The sequence below is a fragment of the Canis aureus genome, chromosome 10 (genome assembly GCF_053574225.1).
Source record: "Canis aureus isolate CA01 chromosome 10, VMU_Caureus_v.1.0, whole genome shotgun sequence".
In the NCBI taxonomy this organism is placed as follows: domain Eukaryota; kingdom Metazoa; phylum Chordata; class Mammalia; order Carnivora; family Canidae; genus Canis; species Canis aureus.
In genome coordinates this window covers 70,505,268-70,532,256 of record NC_135620.1, presented here as the reverse complement: position 1 = coordinate 70,532,256, position 26,989 = coordinate 70,505,268, and the positions used below count along the sequence as shown (strand labels likewise).

The 26,989-nt window shown below is 61.8% G+C and overlaps 1 protein-coding gene across 4 annotated transcripts in view; it reads left to right on the top strand.

The window, feature by feature from the left end:
* WHRN (whirlin) overlaps positions 1 to 25,196 on the top strand; it is an 82,836-nt gene extending 57,640 nt beyond the window's left edge. The window contains exons 4-13 of one of the 4 annotated variants that reach the window (XM_077913054.1): positions 4,180 to 4,382; positions 5,345 to 5,381; positions 6,579 to 6,791; positions 7,503 to 7,712; positions 10,110 to 10,142; positions 19,611 to 19,682; positions 20,938 to 21,481; positions 23,265 to 23,443; positions 23,940 to 24,062; positions 24,323 to 25,196. In XM_077913054.1, the coding sequence (XP_077769180.1) occupies positions 4,180 to 4,382; positions 5,345 to 5,381; positions 6,579 to 6,791; positions 7,503 to 7,712; positions 10,110 to 10,142; positions 19,611 to 19,682; positions 20,938 to 21,481; positions 23,265 to 23,443; positions 23,940 to 24,062; positions 24,323 to 24,505 (1,797 nt within the window). In that variant the 3' untranslated portion in view covers positions 24,506 to 25,196. Of the gene's footprint in view, positions 1 to 4,179; positions 4,383 to 5,344; positions 5,382 to 6,578; positions 6,792 to 7,502; positions 7,713 to 10,109; positions 10,143 to 19,610; positions 19,683 to 20,937; positions 21,482 to 23,261; positions 23,444 to 23,939; positions 24,063 to 24,322 lie in introns of all 4 variants that reach the window. The other 3 variants (XM_077913053.1, XM_077913056.1, XM_077913055.1) reach the window with 3 other exon arrangements.
* The last annotated feature ends 1,793 nt before the right edge of the window (positions 25,197 to 26,989 follow it).

The window sequence follows — 26,989 nt, the reverse complement described above, 5'->3', positions numbered from 1 at the left end:
GAATAAATAAATAAGATCTTTTAAAAAAATGCACATCTAACATTAATTGAGCACTTACTGGATGCTAGACACTATTTTACTACATTCTGTGCACCCGTTCAGTACATATTCACTGAGCACCTACTACGTGCCAGGTGCTGTTCTAGGTGCTCGGGCTCCAGCGGAATCTATCAACTCCCTTAGTCCTGGAACCCACGAGGGTAGGCACTGACGCTACCCGCATTTTCCAGGGAAGGTAACTGAGGCACAGAGCGGGGGGTTACCCAGGGTCATGCAGGTGGGATTAGACCGGGCAGGCCGACTCCTGTGCCTCACATGCCCTGCCACTTACTCTGTGTCATTCCAGAGCACTTGGTGTCTCATTCCTGTTTTGAGGGAAGAGATGCCTAGAACGGTGAACTTGTTTTCCCTGGGTCTCTCAGGGAGTAAGAGGGGACCAGCAGTCGAGGTGGGTCAGTCCCAAGCCTGCCGAGCGCCTTGTGCCGCTTGCAGGGCCTCCTCCTCTGTGCTCCTCTGCTGGCCTCGGACCCAGAGGGAGTGAACTCCTGCTTCCTGGTGGTTGGCCAGGTCTCTGTGCCCTCCGCAGAGTGTCCCAGATCTGAGCCTGTCACCTGATGGGCTGTGGATGATGGAGGAGTCTCTCCTCTGCCTTAAAATAAAGGTCATTCCCGTGGTCCGTCCCCTGGCACCGCCTCCTCCCCACCCCGTCCCTGGTGATAAACAGGATGCCTGTGGTGACAAATAAAATGAAGCCAGCTTTATTCGTTTATCCTCCCGTGTCTTCCCCATCGGCATCCCGTGTGCAAGCTGAGCGCTGTCAGACACTCGATCACACCGCATCTGTCTCCCCTTTCTCCGGGGGGTCGTGTCCTGAGGAGCTCTGGGTGGCGTGGGTGTCTTCTTGCTCAGTTAGCCTCAGAGTCTGGGCTTCGCCGTGGCCTCGCTGTGGCCCTAGGCACGTGCCCGTGCGGTCCGGGCCTCAGTCTCCCCATCTGTAGGAGACTTTGGACCACCCTGGCTAGCACGGCATCTCGGCCTCCCTGCTTGTTGCCTCTAACTCCGGGCTGGCGCCGGGGGCCCAGAGGAAGGAACACTGCCCTGAATGAACACATGGCACTCAGTCCTGGCGGGGAAGGAGCCCGATCAAGGCCTTGAAACATGCCATCTCCAACAGGCCAAGGCAAAGGGGCAGGGGGGCAGGTGGGGAGGATGGGGGCCTCCCTGCCCTTCACCGTGAATGCCCCCTGCCAGCCCGGACCACCGGGAATAAGTGGCAGCGGTGCCAAGAGTGTGCAAACAGCTGGGCTTGCGTCCTGGCTCTTTTCTCCCATCCCGTGTGACCTTGAGCAAGTCGTTGACGTCTCCAAACCCATCCCCTCGGTTTGGAAGGGGAGCGAATGAACAGCCTCCCGTGGGCCGGCGGGCCCCTTGGATTCTCCAGCCTCCCGGGCCTTGCCGGTGGTATCGAGCCCACTCCACAGAGAGGACACCGAGCCTCAGGCTGTGCTCAGGAGCAGTGCAGGGCCGCCCCCTCCTGTTTCACGGTTGTCCGGCCGCGGAAGCAGGGGCTTCTTCCTGCTGCACCGTGGGGACGAGACCCCACACCCCACAGCCTGCACCGGGCTCTGAGCGGCTGGGGAGACCCCGGATTTGTTTCAAGTGGCTTGTGGACTCGCGGCGACAGTGAGCCAGCCGACCCCTGTGCTGACGGCGCTGTCGGACCCGGGAAGCCCTCCAGCGAGTGCAGAGCGTGACCGAGAACCGGACACAGAGACGCGGGAGCGTCTCACACCAACTCAGATGCCGTGGGCGGCTGCGTGGGGACCCGAAGCTGACCCTGTCTGGAACTGGGGTTTTAAAACCGACGCTGCTTGGAAAAGAAGAAAATTGGAAGGAGATTGAGAAGATGGGCTCACGTAACCCCATTCAGTTGGGGTTTCCCAAGTGTGACTCCCGTTCCACGCCCGTTCCCCCGGCGGGCTGCACACGAACCCCACGCCGCCTACCCGGATCTGGCGGAGGTTTATTTATTCAGCAGGCAGGAAGGGAAATAGGACCAGCACCACGGCCTGGTGATTTCGGGGATGTGAATGCAGAGGATGGGGTGGCAGTAAGTGGTGTGCTGGGAAATCACGGGGCTGCACAGGTGACAGGTGACAGGTGCCGGGCTCGGGGCCAGGGAGAGTAACTGGAGTTTGGAACCACCGTGTGCAATCAGGGCTCCCCCCGCCCCAATTGCTCCCCTATGGTTACACCACACCCCGGGGTCGTCAGATTTAGCGCATCGAAATACAGGATGCCCTTCTAAATGTGTCCCAGATAACGGATGCTTCCTTTAGCCTATATCTGGCCTGTGCGGTATTTGCGATGGACCCCCCCACCCCAGGCCTCCCTGGAGGGCCGGGTGGGTGCTCGCGGAGATGAGCGGTCTTCCCCTGGGGACCCGGCGGGAGAAGCTCGTGCACGAAAGGGTGTCCTGACGTGTGCGGGCTCTCAGAGGCTAGTCCCTTTAGTTAGACTGCTGGGACGGGAATAGAGTGTGTAGGGAAGATGACGACCGATTCCCTTAACAAAGCCAAAGCTCTTGGGAGAGATACTGGAGGAAACAGAGCCCTTGAGCGGACGGGAGGTGCGGGCAGGCTGCAGCCGGAGCTGTGGGGGGGCAGCGGGTGGCAGAGGGGGCCGGGCAGAGGACAGGGAGGTGGTGGAGGGGGGTGGGCAGAGAGCAGGGGGTGGGGGGTGGCGGAAGGGGGCCAAGGCCGGGCAGAGGGCAGAGTGCAGGGGGGTGGTGGAGGGGGCCAGGGTCGGGCAAAGGGCCAGGGGCCGAGGGCAGAGGTGGGGCCGTGGGGCACGGGCGGGGGTGCCGGGGCCCTGGCGGGAGGCACCCTCCGCGCTCAGCAGGGCCCGGTGCACAGCGGTCCTCTGCTCTGCTGCTCCGCTGGGGCAGGCCGACGGGAGGCAGGCCCAGCTGGGGCCGCCGAGACAGGGTGGGAAGGGGCAAAATCCATCCTGCGTAAGCACTTATTAAGCACATGCTGTGTGCCAGGCGCAGAAGCAGGGGTTGGGTCTGGTCTTCGGAGGCCAGCTGGGGCCGCCTAAGCTCTCGGCAGCCCGGGTGCTCATGGGTGGTGCGGAAAGACTCAGACCCGCAGGTATGGCCGGGAGCCCTGGGAAACATGCTGGTGGCAGGAGACATTTGCAGGACAGTCCTGGGCTCGCACCTCATTTTTACACCCGAGGAAACTGAGGCACAGAAGCCTGTGGGGGATCCACTTGAGCTCACGTGGCACGGAAGTAGCAGAGTCGGGATTCGACCCCGGCTGTGATGTCCCTGAGAACCCTTAAGCCCTGACCACAGTGCTCTCCTGGCCCCTGGGGCCTGACCCGGAGCCGTGAGCAGGGCAGGGGGGCTGGGGGAGGGAAAAGCAGGCAGGACCCTGGGCCTTGTGGGGCTGCCCTTCAAGGCCGCGGTGGGGAGCCCTCCCGGCCAGCAGCGCCCCCTCCAGGAAGAGCGAGGAAGAGAAGCCGCCCCGTGTCGGGCATCCTGCCCTCCAGCCTCCTGGGATTCGGTGATGGGTTCCTGTGTATGGGAAGGCTACTTTTCTTCCCCCTTTTATTTTTTGAATCCTTCCGCTAAAAAAAGGGGGGGGTGGTTCACGTTACAAAATAAAACTGCCTCCTCGTAACAATCCAAGCGATATGTTATTGCTTTAATGGGAGGCTCGTTTTCTCACTTACTCCTTCTTTCTTGAGTAAATTAAAATGTTTGTATTTTAAGGAAATACGTGCGCGCTTGAGGTGTAAACCTCTCAACCCCGTGGAAGCGTAGAAGGGAGATCACGGAAGCGGGCCTCCCCGTGCCTCGCCCTGCCCTGCCCCGCCTAACCAGGCCTCTCACGGGGCTGTCGTCGTCTGGATAAGGGGCCTCTTGAGAAGCCGGCTGTGGACTCACCCCTTGAGGGGAGGTGGCCCTTTGTAATGACAGCAGCGTGGGCTCGGGCTCAGGATGGGGAGGTTGGCTCTGCCACTGACTTGCTGCGTGACCCGCAGGCGCCCCCATAACCTCCCGGGGCCCCCGTGACCTCCTCGGCAGGCTGGGGTCGGGACTCGGACGCCCCTGGCGTGAGCCAGTGTCCTCCAAGCAGCCCGGGTTACTGTGTCCCTTGGTGGTCCTGGCAGGTTGGGGACCAGATCCTGGAGGTGAACGGGCGGAGCTTTCTCAACATCCTGCATGACGAGGCGGTCAGGCTGCTCAAGTCATCCCAGCACCTCATCCTGACGGTGAAGGACGTGGGGAGGCTGCCCCACGCCCGCACCACGGTGGACGAGACCAAGTGGATCGCCAGTTCCCGGATCGAGGACGCCACCGCAAACACGGCAGGGTCCGGCTGAGCCCCTCGCCCCTTGTGAAGCCCCCTGCCGTCCCTTCACCACACCCTGACCTGTGACGATTCTGAGAGCCCGGGGTCCCCATACCAGGGTCCTCTGCATGACCCTGGGCACGTCCCTTCTCCTCCCCGGCCTGTTTCCGTGGAGAGCTGACCTGCATAATCCAGCTCCCGCATTCTTTATCTTGACGTCATTTGGGGCCCTTAGCTGCTTCCTGTGGAAAGGGGGGGCTCCCGATCCCTGCCCCCATCCAGCCCTGGGGATGAAGACCCTGCGAGTGACCTGAGGAAAGGGGTCTGGGAGTCAGAAAGTGACTGTCATTGCTGATGGTGCCAGGTGTCCCCTTTGGATTTCCACCAGGAGTCTCAGAGCGGCAGCGACACCCAGAGCATCGCGCTCCCTCTTCCCTCCTTCTCTCCTGCCTCCCTCCCCTTTCGCCAGCACAACATCATAAATTTTTTAATTAGCTGCCAACATTTAAGGGGCCATCAGGTTTCCCATGGGGAAAAACAAGCAAACAGCAGATTTCTGGCTGCTTTTAAAATTAGGCATTCTGGCGGCTTGGGCACATGTTTTTTCATGAAATTGGGCTGGAGCTGAGCTGCACCTGCGAGCTGATCTCTGGGTCTCCAGTTTGCCCCCCTCCCCCGCCCCGTCTTCCCCCGCCCTAGGGCTGTCCTGTCCCCTGAGGCCATGGGCTGCTGTCTCCTGTCCTGTTGCCTGCCTGGGCCTGTGGGGTCGGAAACGAGTCAGGAGCCCACCTGGGAGTGGTTTTAGACGCGCTGCCCACATGGCTGATGGGGAGGCCAGAAGCGGCGCCGCTGCCCAGGGGTTCCCGGTCCCTTGAGGTGCCCCAGCGAGTGGGGCCAGGGTGCCCTCGACACGCGCCCCTCCCTTGCTCGCGCCTGTGGAACCGCTCGGTCATGCAGCTCAACACATCTGTGTTTCTCCACAGGTTCCCTGGGGATCTTCCCACGGAAGGAACAAGCAAGGTAGGGCACTCTCCACCTGCGGCCATCCTCGGCTTCCTCACGGTCCCCATGGGGGGTGAGGGTGGGGGCCGGGCCTGGCTGGGTGTGCAGAGCCACTCGCGTGCATGCCCTCATTTGGGGCGGGCAGCCCGCCGATGGTCCGTCCGTCCTCCACTCCCCGCACGTCGCTGAGCGCCACCAGGTCTGGGCACCACCCCGGGCCCCGGGAATAATTGCACTGAACAGAACCCATCGGATCCCTGCCCGCGCAGAGATGACGCCTAGACACAGAAAATCACACCCGCGCACACGGGTCTCTATAGTCACAGAAGTCATTGGGTGCCGTCAGGAGAGGTGCCGGGAGCATGAGGGGGAGTAGCAGGTGGGACATCTGATTCAGGTGGGCTGAGAGGCAGACGGGAGGGCGAAGGCTCTGTGGGAGTCGGTGACGCCGTAACTTGGGCTTGTGCCCTGAATGCCAACTAGAAGCCACACCAGAGTCTGGTGCAGGGGCGGGAAGGGGTGGTCTGGTCGGGGGGCACAGCGTGTGCCAGAGCCCCGCGGCGGCAAAGGGCCGCCTGGTGGAGGCAAGGAGAGCACGAGGGGGTGCGGTGAGCGAGCACGGGGTGGGAACCTAGTGACCCCAGGCGGGGTCCCTGGATCACACGGGGCTTTGTGGGCCGCCTGAGAGGCTTGGCTTCTAGCCCGAAATGCTGGGACATCATAGAAGGGCTTAGGCAGGGGAGCGAGACGAGGGGAGTCATGTTTTCACAAGATCATTTCAGCAGCTCTGTGTAGGTGATGGGGGAGGCAGAGGGGATGACGGGACACCCACATCCTCGTGGCCACGGCTCCAGGTGATGCCAGAGGCGGTGGCAGGAGGGCAAGGGGGTGGATGCACGTCTGCGCTCTACTTGGGAATGAGGTGACTTATCCCCGATTTAGCAAGGGGGACACCGAAGCCTGGGGAATGACTTGGAAACCACACACTGAAATTGCTCCGCTCTGAACGGTGCCAGGATCTGATGAGATGACACGTGAAAGTGCTTTGCAACCGCACGAGCCGCCCCGTCTGAGATGGGGCCTGTAACGGGCCTCTCCTGCAGGAGTCCCGTGGAGGCCGAGGCCATGGGGCGCCCCCATCCCTCCGCTCGGCCCCACCCCCACCCCCACCCAGAGCAGCTCCGAATCCCCGGCTCCCTGTCACTTGTCTTTCAGCTGGGATTGTGCAAGGGGCCGGCTGGCTCCCAGGTGACCCTGAGCAGCCTGGGCCACCAGACGCGTGTGCTGCTGGAGGAGCAGGCAAGGCACTTGCTGAACCCGCAGGAGCGCGCCACCATGGCCTACTACCTGGAGGAGTACCGCGGCGGCAGCGTCTCCGTGGAGGCCCTGGTCATGGCCCTGTTTGAGCTGTTCAACACCAACGCCAAGGTGACGACGAGGCCCTCCTCGGAGGCTCTCAAGGGCTCTGTAGCACCCCCTGCCTCCCTCCATCCCCTGCTCCTTTCCTGAGAACCCAAAGAATCGGGTGGAAACGGCCCTGGGGAGAGGCTAGTGACCGAGGCGGGCTCCTTGCCCCGGGGAAGCCAGCCCACAGACTCCTGGGGACGGGGGGCCCTGACGAGGTGGCTGTCAGTGCTGAGCTACCTTGAGAACCCTCTGGATTGCTCTTCAAAAGCAAGGCCGGGGCCCGCCCCAGGCTGGTTAACTCCACTCATCTGTGGGTGGGAGCCCGCCGCGAGCCCCCAGGGGACCGTGCGGTGCTGCCAGAGGAGATCCGGGCTCCAGAGGCTGCATGAAGGAAGAAGTGATTAAACCCACGGGGAGTGGTCGCATGTGGGGAGGCTTAACAGAGGAATCGGGTTTGGAGAGAAGTAGGGAAGGGAGTTCCAGGTGGGAGAGACGGGGCTTCTGGGTGTGCTGGGGGGCTGCAGCCACGCGGGCGTGCCAAGATGCCAGCGAGGACGAGGTGACCCGGCGTCCAGGCCACACCATGCATGGACGTCTCCCGGGGCAGGGGGAGCCACAGCGGCTTGAGGGAAGCCGGTGGCCAAGTCTGCCCGCGGTCGTTGGGAGCAGCAGGGGATGGGCCCGCCTGCTGGTGGAGCTCCGGCTGACTGCCCTGCTGGTCTCCATCCCCAGTTCTCGCTCCTGTCTGAAGTGAGGGGCACCATCTCCCCCCAAGACCTGGACCGCTTCGACCACCTGGTACTGAGACGGGAGATCGAGTCCATGAAGGCGCGCCAGCCCCCGGGCCCTGGGGCCGGGGACACCTACTCCGTGGTCTCCTACAGCGACACGGGCTCGTCCACAGGCAGCCACGGCACCTCCACCACCGTCAGCTCGGCCAGGGTGAGCTGCCCGCGCCCCGTCCCTGGCGTGCTGGCCCGCGGGGGCCGGGGGGCCTCAGGATGCCGGCTGTGCAGTGAGACGGATCTAGGTGCGCATCTGAGCGCCACCCCTTCCTGGCTCTGTCCCTTGCCTTTCCGAGCTGCAGCTTCTTCTCTTGGAAAAACCCCATCGTTGTTGGAGGCCCCGCGCATGCCCAGCAAGGCAGGCGTGGGCTCGCGGTGTGTAGGGGGAGGCTCGGGACAGAGGTGAAAAACGCGGGGGATGAGACAGAAAAATCAGTAACGGCCCACGGGAGGATCCCACCAGAAACCGTGGCGGGGCCTTCCTGGGGGTCATCGTGGTGGCATCTCGCCTGAGACGCACCGTCTTGTCTCTGGACCCCACCCTGCCTCTCTTCCCAGACTCTCCAGACCCCCAGAAAAGCCTGGGGTCCCTCCTGGGTTCTGCCCTCAGGATGCTCAGAGGCAGATTAGCCCCAGAGGCCTTTGCCAGGAAGGAGCAAGGGAAGAGGCTCTCAGGCCACGCGGGGCTGGGGGTCAGGAGAGCCCGCGTGCTCACGCTCTCCTCTGCTGTCCTTAGATCCCTCGTCACCACTGCCCCGTGGAAAGGGCGGGCGGGGGGTGGGGGGGGGGCCCGCATTTCTCAAGCCCTGCTGCTCCCAGATGCTGGAGATCTTACGGGTGGAGTGTCCGGAGCCCTGGGGCACACGCAGTCAGTGGGCCTGCTGGAGGAGCAGAGCCCGGGGGTGCACGCCGCGGTTAGGGGCCCGGCAGGGAACAGCCCTGGGGAGCCTCTGCAGCCTGCCCATCCCAGCAGAGCTTTGGTTCCTCTTTAGCTCTGGGGATCTGGGTTTCTGGGGAACTTCTATCCCTCTGTCTCCTATCCCTACCATTCTGAGTCACCTTCCTCCCCTTCTGAGTCCTGGTCCCGTCCTGGGGTGACCGGCAAGCTGCCAGGCACTCCTCTAGGGCTCTGGCTGTGGCTGCAGTGGAGGCAGTGCCAGGCCTCGGGACGAGCAGATCACGCTTCTGGGGCAGGGAAGAAGCGGTCCCCGCCGCCCGGGGCTGGCTGTGTGTTTGGCTCTGTGCACGTGCTCCGATGGGGCACCCAGGTGATGAGCTGGATGCAGGGGGCAGGGCCCTGGCCCGAGGAGCCGGTTCTCTCCGGGGCCAGCTCCATTTCCATTGAGATTGGGGGGCCCTGAGCCTCTGCTCTAAAACCTGGGGGTTGCAGGCTGTAATTCTGAGCTAGTCCCTTTAGAAACGGGGATGGGAGATCCAGTGGGGGGAACGGGGTGTGTTCTAGCCTGGGAGGCAGGACATGTGGGTTTGAGTCCCGGTTTCCCCGGGCCTCAGTTTTCCCATGAGGAGAATGGCCCAAAGTCTTCGTCCGAGGCCCTGATGGCCGTCAGGGTGACTGTTATGTCCAGCTCAGCACTGGCCTGCCGTGGCCTTGCCCAGCCCCGGGGTCGCCCCCAAACCTGAGAGGTGCTGCCCCCGCCCCCAGTCTCGGCCCCATGCTTCACTGCCTGGTGCCTCAGTTTCCCCACTTGCACTGGGACAGGGATGCAGTTATGCACAGCCTGTTGGGAGGATTAAATGAGAAGTAACCTTCCTGTTGGCACCGGCATCCCAGAAACACCATCCAGACCCCGAGGGCAGGTGAAGCTTCTGCTCTTACCCACTCCCCCCACCCCCACCCCCGACCCGACTGGAGAAAACCACCTTGAGGATTTGCATCCAGGGCCTTGCAGACATTTGGAAACTTCTGGAAGGCACTGGATTGAGGGTCTGCTACCCTCCCTCACTCTTCTCATGCCGCAGGTGCCCTTGCATGTACAGCCTGGAGCCCCATCCCTCAGACTCAGGGCTTCACTGCCGGCTTAGGGCTTGGGCCTCTGTGAAGTCCAGGTTTTCTCTGGTCCAATCTTCGGAGCAAAGTCCCCCTTCAGGCTCTGCCTTCCACTAGCAGGTGTGACCTTGGACAAGTCCCCGCTCTTCTCTGGGCCTCCCGTTTTTCCATCTGCCAAATGGGAGTGACGATCTAGCCTTGCCTGCTGGCCAGTGCCAGGGTGGCCCCCGGGTGAATAGCCGTCGTCTATTCCCAGCTGCCATCTCTGCAGAGCCGCAGCGGCCCCAGGTCTCCTGCGAGGACGCAGTTACGATGGAGGAGTGCTAGTTGTGGCAACAGGGCCTTCTCTTCATCCGTCCTTTATGCCCGCCCCCCCAGGCATCTAGGGGAGATAGGGGATTTTAGAGAATCGTGTTCATTGTGCCTTTCTCTGGGTGTGTGCATGCGTGCATGTTTGGCAGAGGGGGCGGCTGCTGCACCCACCCCATCCCTGGTATTTATTTGATGTATTTTTCTTTTTGCCTTTTGCCCACCCATCCTCCCCAGGAGCGGCTGCTGTGGCTTATAGACCTGATGGAGGTACCGTCCTTCCTGCCGGGCGGGGCTGGGGGGTCTCTTAGGCGGGGTGGAGGTAGGGGGGCCGTGGCCCTTCCTGCCACCCCCTTATGTCTGCACCAAGCCCTGATGGGAACTGGGATCCTCCTTCGTGCTCGCTGTCCCTCCTGTTGGCCAGCCCATGAGGTTTCCTCAGGCTTTGGAGTGGGAATGCTCTCTGCTTAAACCCCAGCCCCTGCCCCTTCCTGGCTCTGTGACCTCAGAAAGGGATCTTACCTCTCTGAGCTCAGTTTTAGGATCTGTAAGATAAGGATGATAATTTCTGGGGTGTGGAGCCGTTGTGAGACCTCTTGCCCCTCCATAGGCTATAAGCTCTGTCTGGACTGTTCTCTTTCCCACTTCCCATGGCCTGGCTGTCCCCTGCAGGTGCATCAGCCCTGCGCTCACGGGTCACCTCTTCCCCCAAGACTTCCCTGATTCTCTGACTTCCCTATGGCTCCTCCAGCCCCCTGAGCGTCCCATTGTCATGACTCTTGTCTCATCATATTCTAATAATGTTGACAAGCCTGGCTGGCTACTCCCCCCTCCCCCCCGCCCACAGCGGCTACTGTGTCTGAGTCACCAATGAATCCCTAGTGCCCAGCCCAGAGCCTGACCCATATTAATATCTGAGGCCATTTTTTTTGGTTTTAATTTAAATTTGATTTGCCAACATGTAGTATAACACCCAGTGCTCATTTCATCACATGCCCTCCTTGATGCAACTGGGGCCTTACCTAATAATAAGCACTGCTGGCATTTGTCGAGAGTTCTTTGTGGCATCGTGATAACACTTTGCAATTGTGTCTTCTTTGACCTTGCCGGTAACTGGGAGGGGCAGGTACAGCCACGATTCCCATTGTACAGAGAGGAAAGCCAAAGTCAGAGAGGGAAGCCACTTGGTCCAGGTCACTCTGCTAGTGAGTGGCGGAGTCGGGATTCAGTATTTATCTACTCCCCACCGAGTGCCCGGCACTGGTCTGTGGGACCGACACGTGTCCGTGAGCTTTTACTGCAGTGGCTCTCAGGCCACAGCACCTGCTGTGGGGAAGCGTAGCCAGTCCTGTCGGGGAGGCAGCCTCAGATCAGATCACCTACCTAACTCACACCCTGAGAGATGGGGGAGGATTGGGGCCCTGGTGAGCAGAGCAGGGCATCAGGGGGATGTTTGAGCAGAGCTCGGACGCTGAACCCCCAAATCTAGATGGACAAGACCCCACGGCATCTCTTTCTTGTGATCACCCAGCTCCTGTCCCTCATGCAGCTCACCTGCTTCCCTGTCTCTGTTCAAACACCTGTCACATGGCTCTAACCTCCTTCTGAGTTAGTCTTCCCTGGTAAATAGGAGGGACCGGGGACCAGGCAGGGACCACACCTTTCTCCTGCCTGTGTGCCCAAGTGCCAGCCCAGGCTCTGGAAGTGAGTCGAGGCCCGGGAAATGTGGGGCAGAAACTGAAATGGATCCGCACGCCCTGGCCACTCAGGATTATCTTCCGACATTCCAGCCTTCTAAACACGTACCTCCGGCATCGTAGGAAAATGTCCTTTGCCCCAGTGTTCCGACCGGCGGAGTGGCAGGCGGCTGGCTCTTGTGACCCAGATGCCCCAGACGGTTGCCCCAGATGGAGCCAGTTTCCACTGAGCGTGGACCGCGCTGTGCAGTTAGCGGTCGCAGGTTAAACGTGGCTCATTCTGTAGCTTTTTCCCTTAAACCAGACAAAATCGATCAAAGGAGATCAGATACAGCCTTCCCCCGATGACAAATTGCGTTTCTTTTCCATTTGTGTAATAGAGAGCCAGCCCTGGAAATTTGTCCTGCCTGCAAACAATGTCATTCCTCCCATGCACACGTCAGCCAGGGGAGCTGAGCGGAAGCAGGGCCTGCCTGCCATTTCTTGAATCCTTCACGGGATACCAGCCAGCCGGCGGCAGGGGGGCTTAGGTGCACAGGTGCAGAGTCCCGCAGCCCGGGGCTGGCTCTCCCCAGTAGCAGCCGTGTCACCTTGGGCAGGTGACGTCAGCTTTTGGAGCCTCAGTTTCCACATCTGTACACCAGCTGATAAGACCAGTCATCTGTGGGTTGTCGTGAAAATTCAGTGAGCTCAGGAGCGGACTTGCAGGTGTGGAGAATGGGGGAGCCAATTCCCTGGATGCTCTAAGGGCTGGCAAAGGGCGTTGCAGAGGATTTCCGGGGCAGAGGGGTTGTAGAGGCCAAGGCCAGCTTTGTACCCACATAGCAAGTGCCATTGAGGTCGGGGGTGGCAGCTGGGATGTCTCCAGCCTTAACCACAGCCCCTTTGCTCCTGGAATTGAGAGGTTTGCACTCCAGGCGTCTCCTGTGCCTGGAAAGGGGCTCCCCGGGCCCCGCCAGAGGATGCTGGGGCGGGGGCCCTGCCTCTAAAAGCCTTACCACCCCCATCCCCACGCGGTAAGGTGAGAAGTGGGTGCCGGGTGTGGCTGTCAGCACTTCGCTCCCCTGTGGCCTCCACGCTGTCCACCTCCTCTGGGGCGAGAGGAGGGTGGAGATGCTCAGGCCTGCCTCAGGCCCTTCCGGCAGCAGGGACCCCTGATTGTCAAGGCAGCTCTTCCCCTGATTGTCACGGGGAGCAAACCATCAGAGGATCTCTTCCCACCTCCTGTGCTGTGCCTGTGGCCCAGCCCTGGCCCGGTGCAGAGCGAGCTCTGCTGGGTGAGCCCTCCCGCCGTGGGGGAGCAGGAAGGACCCCAACCATTGACTCATCCATCAGCCACTCCTGCGGCGAGCACCCACTGAGACTCCCCCCGCCACCCGCCCCGTGCCGGGCTCTCAAGCCACAGCACCTGCTGTGGGGAAGCGTAGCCAGTCCTGTCGGGGAGGCAGCCTCAGATCAGATCACCTACCTAACTCACACCCTGAGAGATGGGGGAGGATTGGGGCCCTGGTGAGCAGAGCAGGGCGTCAGGGGGATGTTTGAGCAGAGCTCGGAAGTCATTGGCATCAACCGGCAATCCACAAGGCCAGGAGCCGGGTGGGCCAGATCGGCATGTGCAAAGGCCCTGGGCGCAAGGGTTGTGGACCCCAGAAGGAGCTGGGGGAGGTCAGGAGGGCCAGAATGTCCGGGGTGATGGGGAGAGTGCGCCGAGTTAGCAGCAGGAGGCACCAGAGACTCGACTAACCCTGGAACCCCGGAACACCACTGAGGGTCTTCAGCCAGGAAGTGACAAGATCCTCTTTTAAGATGCTTCCCCTGCCTGCGCAGAGAGCTCAGAGGCGCGTGCGGTGGGGTGACCTGGCGAGGCTCCTGCTGCCGTCCGGGCGGGCGGGTCTGCGGTCAGGCGGCCGGGCTCCGTGGCCCCTGTCCCAGGAGGCTGCTCGGTGCCTTGCGGCACGGCAAGGCTGGAGTTAGTTTTCCTGCAGAGTAGAACAGCCCATTCCACCCTGAGAGGCCTCGACACGAGCGCCCTGCACCTTCAGAGCCGTAAATTCATTGGGGGCGTCAGTGAGCCTCGGGGTGGCCGCGGCGTTGCCTTAGCTGGTGTCTGCAGCAGCCACGATCCTCCCAGCTGGTCCTTTTGGGGGGCGGTGGCCTCCCCGCGCGGGGACTTGGGACTGACTGCTGGAAGCTGTTTTCTGCAAACAGAACCAAGTCCACACGGATCCCCCTGCTCCTCCGGAGCTTGCACCCTCCCAGGTATAAACCGGGCGAGTCAGGCTAAGCGCTGACCTGAGACTGGGGTCTTTACCTTCTCCGTGCCCTGAACCCCTCCGGCAGGCTGGCGAGCCCGGGCACCCCTGCTCGAAATAGCAGTTTTAAATGTTTAAAAGAAAATACATCGGATCATAACAAACCAACTCAAGTCCTGGAGCAAAATGGCACGTTCAGAGTACGGAAACAGTTGTCAAACGGGTGCTTCTTGATTCGCACGCCCGGTGGCAAGGTCCGACGGCAGGTCGGCGAGGCCGTCCCTCCTGCGGAGCCGGGGTGAGCGTAAGTGGTTTTGTGGCGTCTGCAACAACGGGGATCTGGGATGTGATGGGAGAGGCCTGCGACTTCGGTCGGTGACGGTGTCTCCGGCTGGGCTGCGTCGCCCCCAGTTTATAAGGAAGCAAATGTTAGACGTGGATTGGAGGTTGGTGAACGCAGGCAGTGCGTTCTCCCTCGGCTGGGTTCTTGGGTCGCCGCATCCCTCCCGGAGCCCTGCTTTCCAGCACCTGTCCTAAGGGCTCTTCCGGGCCTGACCTGGAGCTTCTGGGTCACCGTCTGTCGCTGAGTGAAGTCCTCTCCCTGAGACCCCTGGGAGGGTGGCGCCTGGGGGCGAGCGTGGTTGGGTGGTCGAACACGGTGCCGCGGCGGGCAGCTGGGAAACGCGCCCCGAGCCGGCCGGGAGCCGAGGCAGTTCCCACAGCCTGCGCCACGCCGGTGAGGGTGGGTTCCAGTCCTCCGTTTGGGGACCCTGTCCCCCCGCCGACCCCTCTGCCCTTCCCTGGCAGCTTCCAGACTTTCAGCTGGGGAGAGGATGAGCCTGTCTCCGCCAGTGTGGCCAGCACCCCATGGCCTGGCTCCGTGATCCTTTTGGACTCTCGGTCCATCCCCTGCACTCCAGGCAGCCCCACTGCCCCCCCCCCGCCACCCCGTGCCCCCAGGAGCTCCAGGACTCGAGCCTCCACCCAGCTGGTCCCCTCCCCGACCTTCCCGGGGTGATGGCCCCTCTTCCCCAGCCCCAGCTCTGGCCAGTACCACACCTCGCTTGCCTCTTCCCCTGCTCTCCACCTCTCCCCCCTGTCTTCCTCCTCTTCTTTCCCTCCGGCTCCCTCTCCCCTCTCTGCCTTCCCTCCTCTGCCCCTCCCCGCTGGCCTCAGCCAGCCATCTCGGCCCCCACGGTGACCTTCCAGGACCTTCTGTGACTCAGGGTCTCAGTTTCCCCTGGACAGAGCAGGATAAGGCCCAGATAGCATCAGTCCTCTGGTGCATTTTGGGGCAGAGTTGGGGGGGGGGGGAGCCTGTTGTCCTGACATCAGAGTAAAAAAGCAAGAAGAACAAAAAGCTGAAAATAGCACCTTTATGTAAGAGCCTTCCCGTGGTGATGAGGGGCTGAGATACCAGGGAGTTGGGCTGGAGCGGGTGGTGGAGGCAGTGGGGGGGGGGGGGCTCGTTTTGCTGAGATGACACCTAGGCCACAGTCACCTGGAAGTGTCACCGTTACCAGAATCAGGAGGCCACCTGGCGGGGGTCAGCCCGGGTCATCGCCCTCCATCACGTCATTTTATTTTGGCTGCACAGCTCCCCCAGACCAGGCTCCTGGCATATCCAGGCCCTGACTGGGGCAGCTCAGACAAAAAGAGAGGAAGGGAGGAGAATTTTCTGAACTGTCACTGATTTGGGGAGGAAGGAGATGGGAGGTGGGGGGAGTAGCCAGGCGGGAGGGCGTCCTGGCTCCTGCCTCGTCCTTGCTGTGTGACCTTGGGCAGGTGGCCTTCCCTCTCTGGGCCTCGCAACCTCAGCTGCAGACGGATGAAGGGCCGTCTAGCAGGACCGGTGGAGCCACTGAGTCTAAGCCCTCCGCCGGTCTGTGGCTTGGCTGGGTGCAGGAGGGGGGCCCCCAAGCAGCGGGCGGGGGCGGGCGCAGGAGGAGGAGGCCAGGATGCGGGGCGGGCTCCTGCGTGAGCTCTGACCTTGATCCTCCTCTGGAAGCCCTTTCCTCGTTCCTCGAGCGGTTCTGCTGACGCCTCCCCGGGGCTCTCCGCCTGCTGTCCGCAGCTATTTCAGAGGCTCAGGGAACATGGCTCGGGGCCTCGGGGCTCCTGAGCGTCTGGATCCGGCAGATGGAGCCTGGCGGGGCCGGGCTGCGACCCGTCTGCCGTTTGCTCCACTTGAGGCCTTCCTCCCAGGGCTGGTCTCTGTACCCTCACCTCCCAACTCTCCCTCCCTGCCTCCCGAGCTGGCTCCAGGATGCCCTTCGCCGCCAAGAAGGGCGGAGGCCAGGGGCCAGGGATGGCCCTACCGTTGCGCTTGGGCAAGGGGCGCTCCCGGGGCCCTCTGGCTCCCACGGTGTCAGGGCCCTCTCCGGTTCTGGGGTCAGGGTACTGCGGCCTGGGCTCTGGGGCCACCCCACCTGGGTTAAAAACCTGATCCGCGGTAGACTGGCCACGTGGCCTTGGACAGGTCACTTCCTCTCTGAGCTGAAAACCTAAAAGCTGCGAGCCAGGGAGGATTGTGGGGCGTGCCTCACATGCAGAAGCAAGTGAGATCGTAGAAGGGCCCCGTGCCTCGCCCTCCCCGGCCTGTGCTCCGCTCGCTGCCGCGCTGCTGAGAAAGCCACACCTGCTCTGGAGGGTGGTCCGGGCCCCGGATCCCTCCCGTCCCTCCCAGGGGCCCCGTTACAACCCCCATCAGTGATCCTGAGCGGAAGTGCACGGGCACGTACTGTGTGCATGGCCCTCTGCGGGTGTTGGGGACACGGTGACCTGCACGTCGTTTATCCCCGTGAGCCACGGCTGCCTGATAAATGCTCATTGGCTGAATGAGGGCCCAAGGCTCCAGACGAGCCAGACCAGGGCAGGATCCCACGTCTCTGACGTCAGCTGAGCCCCCAGGGTGCTTGCGGGCTGGCTCCGGGGGCAGGTGGCAGAGGCTGAGTGTGGCAGAGGCGCCGCCTGGCCCTCCTGCAGACAGACAGACAGCCGACGGCCTCCGATCCCCGTCGTGCCTGCTGCAGAGGCCAGGGCTGCCTCCGTGAGCCTCTGCTCACGACCAGCCCTGCCTCGCCGTCTACCTCCAGGGAGCGCTGGACCCGGCCTGGTTTCGGAGGCCGTTTCCTTTCCACTGAAGCGGTCACGTGGGCCGGGGCAGGGTTTTGCAGCCGCTGGGCTTACTGGGGCAGATTTGCCAGGTCCCAAGCTTCTGATACGGCAACAGTCAGCTGCTCTCGTGGGTTGTGCCAGGCCCTGTTCTGAGCACGTCACAAGAGAGGGACGGCCGTCAGCCCACTCTGCGGAGGAGGGAACGGCGCGGGGCACGTCTGTGATTTGCCCCCCTCCCCCCCCCCCGCCCCGTGGCTGTGAGCAGCGGAGCCGGGTGTGATCTCACAGACACCAGAAGTGGTGCCACTCCCCCGGTGGGGGGGAGAGCAGCCCCGTCACTCCCCCTCCCGAGGAACCCCTCCCGAGGAACCCCTCCCGTCTCTGCATCCAGAAGCATCTTCCCGTGACACGGTGCAGGGAACGGGGTTGGGACGCTGAAGTTTGCACGGATGCCTCAGCTTGTTGGTAAAATGAAGCAGGTGTCTCGGCCTGACGGTACCACCACCCCCCCACCCGGGGCGTCAAAGGACCAGAAAAAGAGCCCTGGGTGGGAAAGGCTCCGGGCTGGGAGGGCCGAGTGTCTCAGGGGTGGGTTCCCATGGCAGGTGTTCGTGATTACATGCCCTTCGCCCGCCCAGGATGATCAAGGAGCATCACTCGAGACGGGGCTGAGTGTGGAGTGACCTGGCAGCCTGTGGCCCAGGGACTCTGGCACCTGGAGCCCCTTCCATCCCTGCCCACTGCTCTACCCTAATTCAGGCCCCACCGTTACGCTCTCCACGATGATCCGCACGGGCTGCCTGGCCTCATTCTCTGGGGCCTCCCGCGTGACAGCCAGAGTGATCGATGAATTCATTCACCATCGATCGATTCACTCGTGGATTCATTTGCTTAGTAAATATTTATCGAGCAGCAGCAATCCGAAACACTGAGGAGGGAGTAGGGACCAGGTGGTCACAAGTCCTGCCTTGGAGGAGGTTTTATCCTAATGGGAGAGACAAACAATAAACAGATCGATAATATAACGTCAGGTGCTGATACATCCTATACAGAAAAACGAAGCAGAGTCGGGTTCGGCAGGGGGTGGGGGTGGAGGTGGGGAGGGGTGCTGTTTTAGACAGGGCTGGTCCTGGAAGGCCTCGCTGAGGTCAGAGCTAAGTGACGTGAGGGAGCGAGTCTCTGGGGGCAGGGAGAGAGCAGTGAGTGCAAAGGCCCTGGGGCAGGAACCATCCCATCCTGTTGGAGAAGTAGCAAGAAAGGGCTCGAAGAAGACAGACTTTAGAACTTTCTCCATGGAAGGAAACCCTGGAGGGTTATGCACTGGGGAGGGATATTATCTGATTTATGTTTCAAGGGTTACATCCTGAGGGCTGCTGGGTGATCAGAGTAAGAAGGAGACAAATAAAGCAGGGCAGGAGGGAAGGGTTGTGGTTTTAGGTTGGCGGGGGTTGTCAGGGTAGACTTCTTGGAGGAGGTGGTATCTGGGGAAGGTGTTGAAGGAGGTAAGAACGGAGCGGGCCGTGTGGTAGCTGAGGCGGAGCCCGTTGCAGGCACAGGGAACAGGCCACGTGGGTCAAGGCCCCGACCTGCCGACCTGCCCGCATTGCTCTGCTGTGGCTGGAGAGGAAGTGAGCAAAGGGAATCTTCCCAGAAGACAAACTGGGGCCATGTCGCCATGGCAACCCACTGCCCCGCAGCCTCAGGTCCCAGCAGCTCCATCCACGCCTGAGTCAGGTGGAAGTGCTCGAAGATTCTCTGCCTCCTTCCCGCTTTCTTCGCGCCCTGCCCTCTGAAACCCCGTCCTTCCCTCCTTTGCCCAGCTCGCCCGCCCGCAGGACTCCACTGTCAGCCACGCTCCCTACTCCAGGAAGCCCTCCTTGACGGCCCCTCCCCATCCGCTTCTGTGCCTGTGTGTCCTCGCTCTGTGCGCAGTCTCCTCCTTGCTTGCCTGTGTCCAACCCACCGCTTGTAGGCTCCTGAAGGCAGGGCTGGGGGCTCCCTCTGGGGCCCCAGGCCCTCCTCGTCAGTCCGGCGTCGAGACTGCTCGACACTGACGGCTGCACTTGAGACGTGAGCCAGGCATTGGCCGCGGGGGTGCTTGTTGCCATCCTGGACTCCCCGGGCCCCCTAGAGGGGCGCTGCCCGGCCTCCCCGGGATGACCCGGAGATTGAGGGGGCGTGAGGCTTCTTCCGGTGAGTTAGAGAAGGAAGCAAGAAATGGGCATGTTTTTGCGAAGTGAGGTTTGTTTAAACCTTCCCGCCCGCCTCACAGTTGAAACCATTCACATTTAAAAAGACAGAGACTTGACCTCTCTTGCGTCCTGCCCTTGTCACCCCTTCCTGGGGCTGCTGCCAGGAGCACCTTTGGGTTTGGGAGCGCGTGGAGCAGGGCACCCGGGGCCCAGCTTTGGGAATCCCCAGTCCAGGTCGGAGCCACCCCACAGCATCGCCAGGGGGTTCAGGGGAGGCCTGGAGAGCCCCAAACAAAAAACTGATTTCAGAATGACCGGCAGGAAAATTAACATTAATTTTAACGTGTCAGCTTCCCCAGGGTGGGGCGTGTGGGGACAAGCGTGAGCCGCAGGGAGGGAGGATTCTGGAGTCGCGGAGGGCGCAGTGCTTTTTCCCTCTGCGTTTATATTTGCTCACGTTGCTTTCTTCTCCATTTCTAGAACACTCTGGACCTGGAGGAAACTGGTGAGGCTGTCCAGGGCAGTACGAACACCCTCCCAGACGTTTCCCTGGTGAGACCCTCTGGCTCTTGCACTGAGTGTTGCCCTCCCGGGCCTGCCGGAGGCCCTGGCGGCCGGCTCCTCGGGCAGAGCACAGGGGGGCACCGGGGCCCTCAGACTCTGCCCCGGGCCTGGGCACAGGGGCGTCCCTCCGCCTCTCCGGCAGGTCCCAGGACCGCTCTCCGCTCGCTCGGGGGATGCGAGGCGGGGACTCTGGCTGTTTGTTTGCCGAGCTGGTGTTAACTTTGGCTTAGTTATCTGCACGTTGTCCTAATGAGTGTGTGAGCTCCCCGAAGGGGCCGTCTGACCCCACTGGAAATGGAGGCTACCTGTGACCTCGTCCCCTCGGGCCCCTGTGCACACGTCAGCAGCATCACTTGGCGATTTCTGACCCAAATCACTTCTGAATGGCCTGGGCCCCGGAGCCCGCTGCCTGGGCTCAGATCCCACCTCTGCCACTGGCTGCGTGACTTCGGGCGGGTTTCTTAACCTCTCTGTGCCTCCGTTTTCCCCTCTGTAAAATGGGGATAGTACTAGTGTACCTACCCCACGAGTTTGTGGCAAGGGGTACATGAGTCCATTGAAGTTAAAGCATTTGGGGCAATGCTTGCACTGCCATCGGAGCTCTGCGAGTGCCGGAGGTTGGCCTAGGCAGAGGGGAGAGAGCAGTGACTCATGTACCCATAGCCGCCCCTCACCATGCACCTGCTGGATGGCAGGCACCTGTGAACACGTGACACGTGTGCTTCCTCACGTCCCCACACCTCCGCTGGGCAGGCGCGCGTTTCCCCGTGGCCCAGAGCAGCGCTCCGAGAGGGGCTGTGCCTTGCCCAGGACCGCGCAGCCCTCGAGCCCAGGGGACTGTCCCCGCCTATCCGTCCTCCCTCCCTCTAATCCCGCACATCTCCAATCTCTAGCAGCCATGATAATCTTCTAAAAAGAAAAGCCAAGGAGATGCCCCTGTTGTTGTTGTTTTTCCATTCTCCGCATCCACCTCTAATTGAGTCTCGTTCCCCGTGACAAGCCCTGGCTGATGCCAAGAGCTTCAGGTCCCAAAGGTAACGATGCCATCCCCAGAGACGCCCGCCAAGATCCCGACGCTTATCAGCTGCCGAGGTGGGGGGGAGAAGTTTTCCACTGGGGTGTTGCATTATTCAGAGCGGCGTGGCCGGTTGCTGACAGAGCAGGCCGGAGTTCCAGCGGGGCCCTCGCCTCGGCCCGCGCCATGGGCTCTGACTCCTTCTACTCCTGTTGGGTCTCTTGGCAGGATGATGTCAAAGCCGGCTCCGGCTCCGAGGGGCTGCCCGGCTGCAAGCCGCCGCCTCCCCCGCCGCCCCTGGCCCAAGGCCACGGCCGCCCGCCCACCCAGCGGAGGAAGCCAGCGCAAGAGGACGTCCAGCCCCCTTCGTCCGCGTCCTCCCACTCGGGCATCGTCTTCTCGGCCCCGAGGACCCACAGCCCACCGGCGGGCACCGCACCGGCCCCAGGCGCCCCGGCAGCCCCAGACCCGCCCTCCTCCCCCGTCTATGCCTCTGTGTCCCCCGCCAACCCCGGCTCCAAGAGGCCGCTGGACGCCCACCTGGCCCTGGTCAACCAGCACCCCATCGGCCCCTTCCCGCGTGTCCGGTCACCCCCGCACCTGAAGAGCCCCCCTGTAGAGGCCACGCCAGCGGGGGGCTGCCTCCCGCCGCCCTCCCCCTTGAGCCGGCCGGATGTGACGGGCACAAACCAGCACTTTGTCATGGTGGAGGTGCACCGGCCCGACAGCGAGCCCGACGTGAACGAAGTGAGGGCGCTGCCGCAGACGCGCGGTGAGTACCCCCCCCACGGGCTGGGCTGCGGGGCACCTGCCGAGAGGGCCGGGGTCGGGGGGACTCCCAGCAGCTCTGGGGTGGTCTGTCCGTCGGCACAAAGTGGGAGCCAGTGTGCGCCCCGCATGCTGTAGCACAGGTGTTCCCTGCTCGTGGCCTGGGGGGCATCAGAGCGCCCTGGGGACGGGTCCTGAGCCCCAGCGCTGCCGCTGAAAAACCGGGTGACCACGGACAAGCCGTGGGATGGAGATTCGGTGACAGCCCTGCCGGGCCGCTGGGAGGCTTGGGCTCCTCTCTCCAGCGCCCCCAGTCCTGGCCACCCTGCAGTCCCCGACAGTCTCCCCAGGGAGAGCAGCCCCCGTGAGGGCAGGGGTGACCTCTGTGACCTCTGTCTCCGGGGCCTGGCACAAGGCAAGTGCTGGGGGAAAGGCCTGTGTTGAAATGACTGTCTCCGGACCCCTGGGAGTCTCCAGATCCGGGGGGCTGCAGGGTCAGCGTGCAGGCTCGACCTCAGACCCCTGGGACGAGGCTGCGGCCCCAGAGTTTGCAGAGAGCGTCCGGCTGAGGAGGTGGACGGCAGTGTAAAGCTGGCTTTCGGCTCCCAGGAAGCCTGGAACCTTGGTGGGCTCTAGATCTCCTCCCTCCCCTTAGCAAGCTGGGTGCAGTTTGCTGGACCCTGCTGCCATCTTGTGGCTAGAGGGCTACAGAGGGCCCGCGTGGCCAGGGAAGGCGGCAGGCCAGGTGGGGCTGCGGACTGAGCGCCTGCTGTGTGCCGGACAGCGGGCAGGCTGGGGTGCTGAGTGCAGGGCAGGCTGGGAGCTCGGTGAGGGAGGGCAGGTAGGGGGACAGCAGGCAGGATGTGGTGAGGGAGACCCGAGGCACCACCTGCCATCGAGCTGTCTGTTGTGCAGGGCTTCCTGTGTGCCAGATTCGGTTCTAGGGGCCCCTGCCTGTATTAGCAGCTCCTCTAACCCTCCCAGCAGCAGCCTTGCAGGGCCGGACCGTTATCCCCATTTTACAGAGGAAAAAAAGCTGAGACACAGAACGTAGCAACCTCGGAGCAGAGTGTCTAGCGCCAAGTCTGCTGTCCTGCAGGCTTCACCGTACACGTCGTATCTAATTAGTTTGGGTGATGATGCTGCTAGACAGGCGGTGGCGTGGAACAGCGCCAGGGAGGCTCAGAGAAGCCACGTAACTCACCCGGGGTCACTCGGGCTGGTCAGAGGGGAGTCAGGCCTGACCCGCTGGACTCTAGAGTGTCTCAGACTCAGGGGTCAAGCCATCACGCATGCGGCAAAGCAGCTCGGGTATGTGCCCACTGCTCAGCTCAGGCCACTTGGTTCGTGGAGGGTACAGACCAGGTGTGGCAAAGCTTCCTTTGTCTTATTGAGAAGCCAGAGATTTAGTTTTTGTGCAAAATATTCTAACATCCATGTGTTCATCCATCATTACAATTTGACAGCATTGTGCGAGTTTAAAAATAATGATAATAATAATAATGATAATGACCCACATCTGTGGGCTGGATTGGCCTCCTGACCTCCGTGTTCATCATTACGCCACGGGCTGAGGACTGAGGGGGTCAGAGCAGAAGTCCTGGCGGCCGTGGGGCCAGGCCCAGCTGGAAGGACAGCTGTAGTCGTGGAGAGTCTCCCTGGATTCCTCCCTAGTCCATGCCTGGGGAATCCCCACAGCATCCCAGCTCTATCACCTCCTCCAGGAAGCCCTCCTCCACCCCACCTGTATAAACCACCACTCTCCTCCCGTTTCCCACCCCCAGCAGCCTCCACACTGTCCCAGCTCTCGGACAGTGGGCAGACCCTGAGCGAGGACAGCGGTGTGGACGCCGGTGAGGCAGAGGCCAGCGCCCCGGGCCGAGGCAGACAGATCGCATCCACCAAGAGCAGGAGTAGCAAGGAGCCACCTCGGAACGAGAGGACTGCAGAGGGGGCCACCAAACCGGTGAGCGAGGAGGAGGGGATACAGAGGACCGAGGGGAAAGCAGGCCCCAGAGGGGAACAGGAGGTCCCCGACCAGGGTTCAGCTTGACCACCACGGAGAAGAAGTGAGCCCCCATCACCGGAGGGATGTGGGTACCGGAGCGAACACTGTATCAGGAGTCTGGGGGCCCAGTTTAGGTCTTGAGGGCCTTTCAGCTCGGCTCTGAGCCGATGTCCTGGCTAAGGGAGTCAGGCCCGGGTCCGAGTCCTAGCGCCACCCCCAGGCAGCCTGGGGCAGGCCCTTAACCTCCTGAACCTCGGGGTTTGTAGCAGAGAGCTGCTAACACCAGTTCCTAGCCTAGTGCTAGCATACTGGCGGCTCCCAGCACTGGGCTGGGGTCTGGGCCCTTGTGACCCCGGGGGTGGGGTGCATGTCATGGCCAGGCCACCCCTCCCACCCAGCCAGGCCTGAACACTGACCAGGCCTCAGGCACTGGTCTCCTTGCTCACACCTGCAGCCTGGCCTCCTGGAGCCCACGTCCACCGTGGTCCGCGTGAAGAAAAGTGCAGCCACCCTGGGCATTGCCATCGAGGGTGGCGCCAACACCCGCCAGCCCCTGCCTCGGATCGTCACGATTCAGGTACCCCTCCACAGGCCCCGCTTGACAGGTCTGTCCCTACCCCCGAGGGCCGTTCCCTCTCCATCTCCGGGGTGACCCGGCACCCGCGGGCAGAGCCAGGCCCTTTGCCCCTCACTGAGCCTGTTTTCCTAATCAGGGCAGTGGACACCCAGATTGCAGGCTGCTTGGCGGTGCCGGGCCTCACCCGGTGGGTGTCTGAGGCCGCCCAGCCTTGCCCCCAGCTGCCTCACGCACCCCGGCCCTGTGTCTCGCCCCTGCAGCGAGGAGGTTCGGCCCACAACTGTGGGCAGCTCAAGGTGGGCCACGTGATCCTGGAAGTGAACGGGCTGACGCTCCGGGGCAAGGAGCATCGGGAGGCGGCCCGCATCATTGCAGAGGCCTTCAAGACCAAGGAGAGAGACTACATCGACTTTCTGGTCACGGAGTTCAACGTGATGCTCTAGAGGCTGAGGCCTGGAGGCCCCCCACTGCTGCCCAGTCCCTGGCCCCGGTCCCTCCTCCCTCCCAGCACTATAAGCTCCTCAAGGGCCGGGGCTGCGTAGCCAGGGTAGCAGGAAGACATCCCCCCCACTCTTTCCTGGCACACCGGCCCAGAACCAGGAGAAGAAAGCCGGGTGAGGCACACAGAAGGTCAGGCTGGAGTCCGGTGCCATGCCCGGGGTACGCAGTAGGCGCTCAGTACAAGCGTGGGTGTCGGGAAGGAGAGAAGGTCCACCGGAGGCCTGCCAGGGCCCGTTACCTGGGTTGGGGAGGGGGCACTGTGTCCCCCTCCCCCGCCAGCTAGGACCTGGCCCATCCTCAGGTTATCTGAGCCTTTATCTGGAGTGAGGTCACATGAGAATTCGAGGACACAGCCCCCAGCCAGGGGGGCATCTTGCAGGACCTTTAGTGCCACAAATAAGCATCAAGCAACTCCCCCCTCCATTCTCACCTCCTCTCCTCCTGGCTCCTTATCCCCCTATAGTATTTATTATTTATTTCCCTCTCCTCACCCCTGGGGACCCCAAGACCCCAGGTTCCCAGCCCTGCCCCCAGCCTATCCCAGAGGCCTTGCAGGTGACCAGCGATGTCAGCGTATTTATATACAGAGCTTATGACTTTAATTTTTCAATAAAGAAATCTGAACAAGGTTGAGGCCCAGTGTGCTATGTGGCCTGCCTTTGGGGCTGGGGTTTCTGATTGCTCAACCAAAGAGGGGTGGGTCGGTCAGATGCTAGGCGCTCAGAGCAACACCTAGCAGCAGCAGCAGCGGCGGTGGCCTTTCCCCCTGCCCCCAGGGCTCAAGGAGGGATGCACAGTGGGGGCGCAGGGGCACCCGAGCCACGCCCACGTCCTGCGGCACCCTTCTTGGTTATTCACAGAAAATACCTTTAAGTGAAAGCACACAGGAGGGGCCCCTGGGTGGCTCAGTGTCTGAGCACCTGCCTTTGGCTCAGGGTGTGGTGCCCAGGGTCCTGGGATCAAGTCCCACACTGGGCTCCCCGCAGGGAGCCTGCTTCTGCCTCTGCCTGTGTCTTTGCCTCTCTTTGTGTCTCTCATGAATAAATAAATAAAATCTCTTTTAAAAATAAATAAACTAAAGCACACAAGTGTGTTATGGGGCGGAATGCACAATGTGCACGGATGTTTTAAGGCACGGGGAGGTGGCCTGCCTTAGGGTGGAACCCAGACGCTGACTCTGTGGTGAGGATTTGTGTGCAGGTGATTCATTGAGGCCACGCCCCCTCCCTCCTGCCCCGGGAGCCCGGTAAGGGAGTGGAGAAATCTGGAGGGGAAAAAGGAGGAAGCCAAGAAGGGTGGGATTGGTGGCTGCAGTCTGATTCCGCAGGGGTCTCTGGAGTACAGGTTGGGCCAGAGTTGTCCCCAAGGGGGCGGGGCTTTCATGGTGTCAGTCTTTGGATAGATAAGGTCTGGGGAGGGGAAGGTGGGGGAGAGGCATACATTCGGTGGCGTCACATTCCCATTCTTCCCATTCTTGACCTGTGCAGTTCAGGCGCCAAGGGCGGGGTGTTAGAAGCAGAAACACAAGGGCAGGGAAGGGAGGGGGCGGGAAACGATGGGTTACACGGCCCCAGTGCCTATTCCCTTCAACCTCGGGGTTTCTCTGAGACAGAGGACTTGGAGAGGGCCTGCTTTGTCCAGCCCTGTGTTCAGAGGTCAGTCAGAGGTGGGTCAGGGGCAGTTTGGTTCCATACACCAGCAGCAGATCTTGCTCTTAGCTGCTCCCCCTTCCCAGCCCAAGGAGACCGCCCGAGGCCAGAGCCCTGGATTCCACGTGACCTCTGAAGCAGCCAGCATCCCAGAAGCCCCAGTCCCTCCTGGGGGACTCATTATGTTCCTCCCCAGTCCTAATACCTGTGCAGGGAGTAACTTCCACCTGGAGGCAGATCCCAGATCTGCTGGCATCAGATGCCAAATCCTGCATGACCATGGGTCAGTGATCTCACCTTTCTAGGCCCAAATTCCCCCATCTGGAAAAGGGGTGTGGTAGGCCGAATAATGACCTCAAAGATATCCAGATTCCTGGACTATATGGATGTTCCTTTCTGTGATGAAGGGACTTTGCATATGGGATTAAGGCATTTAGATGGGGAGGTTGAGCTGGCTTTTCTGGGCGGGCCCCATGGAATCGCAAGGGTCCTTGTAAGAGGGAAGCAGAGGGAGACCTGCCGCAGAGGAGGAAACGGTGCTATGGATGAGGAAGTAGAGGTTGGGATGTGCCCTGGGGATGGAGGGAGGGACCACCAGCCCAGGAATACAGGCAGCCAGTAGGTGCTGAAAGAGTCAGGGAAAGAGGTTTTCCTCTCAGAGCCGACAGCAGGAGCCTCCCCCGCTGACACCTTGAGGATGGCCCCGTGAGACAGACTTTGGTCTTCTGACCTCTCTTTGTAAGAGAACAAATTAGGGCTGTTTGAAGCCATGACGTG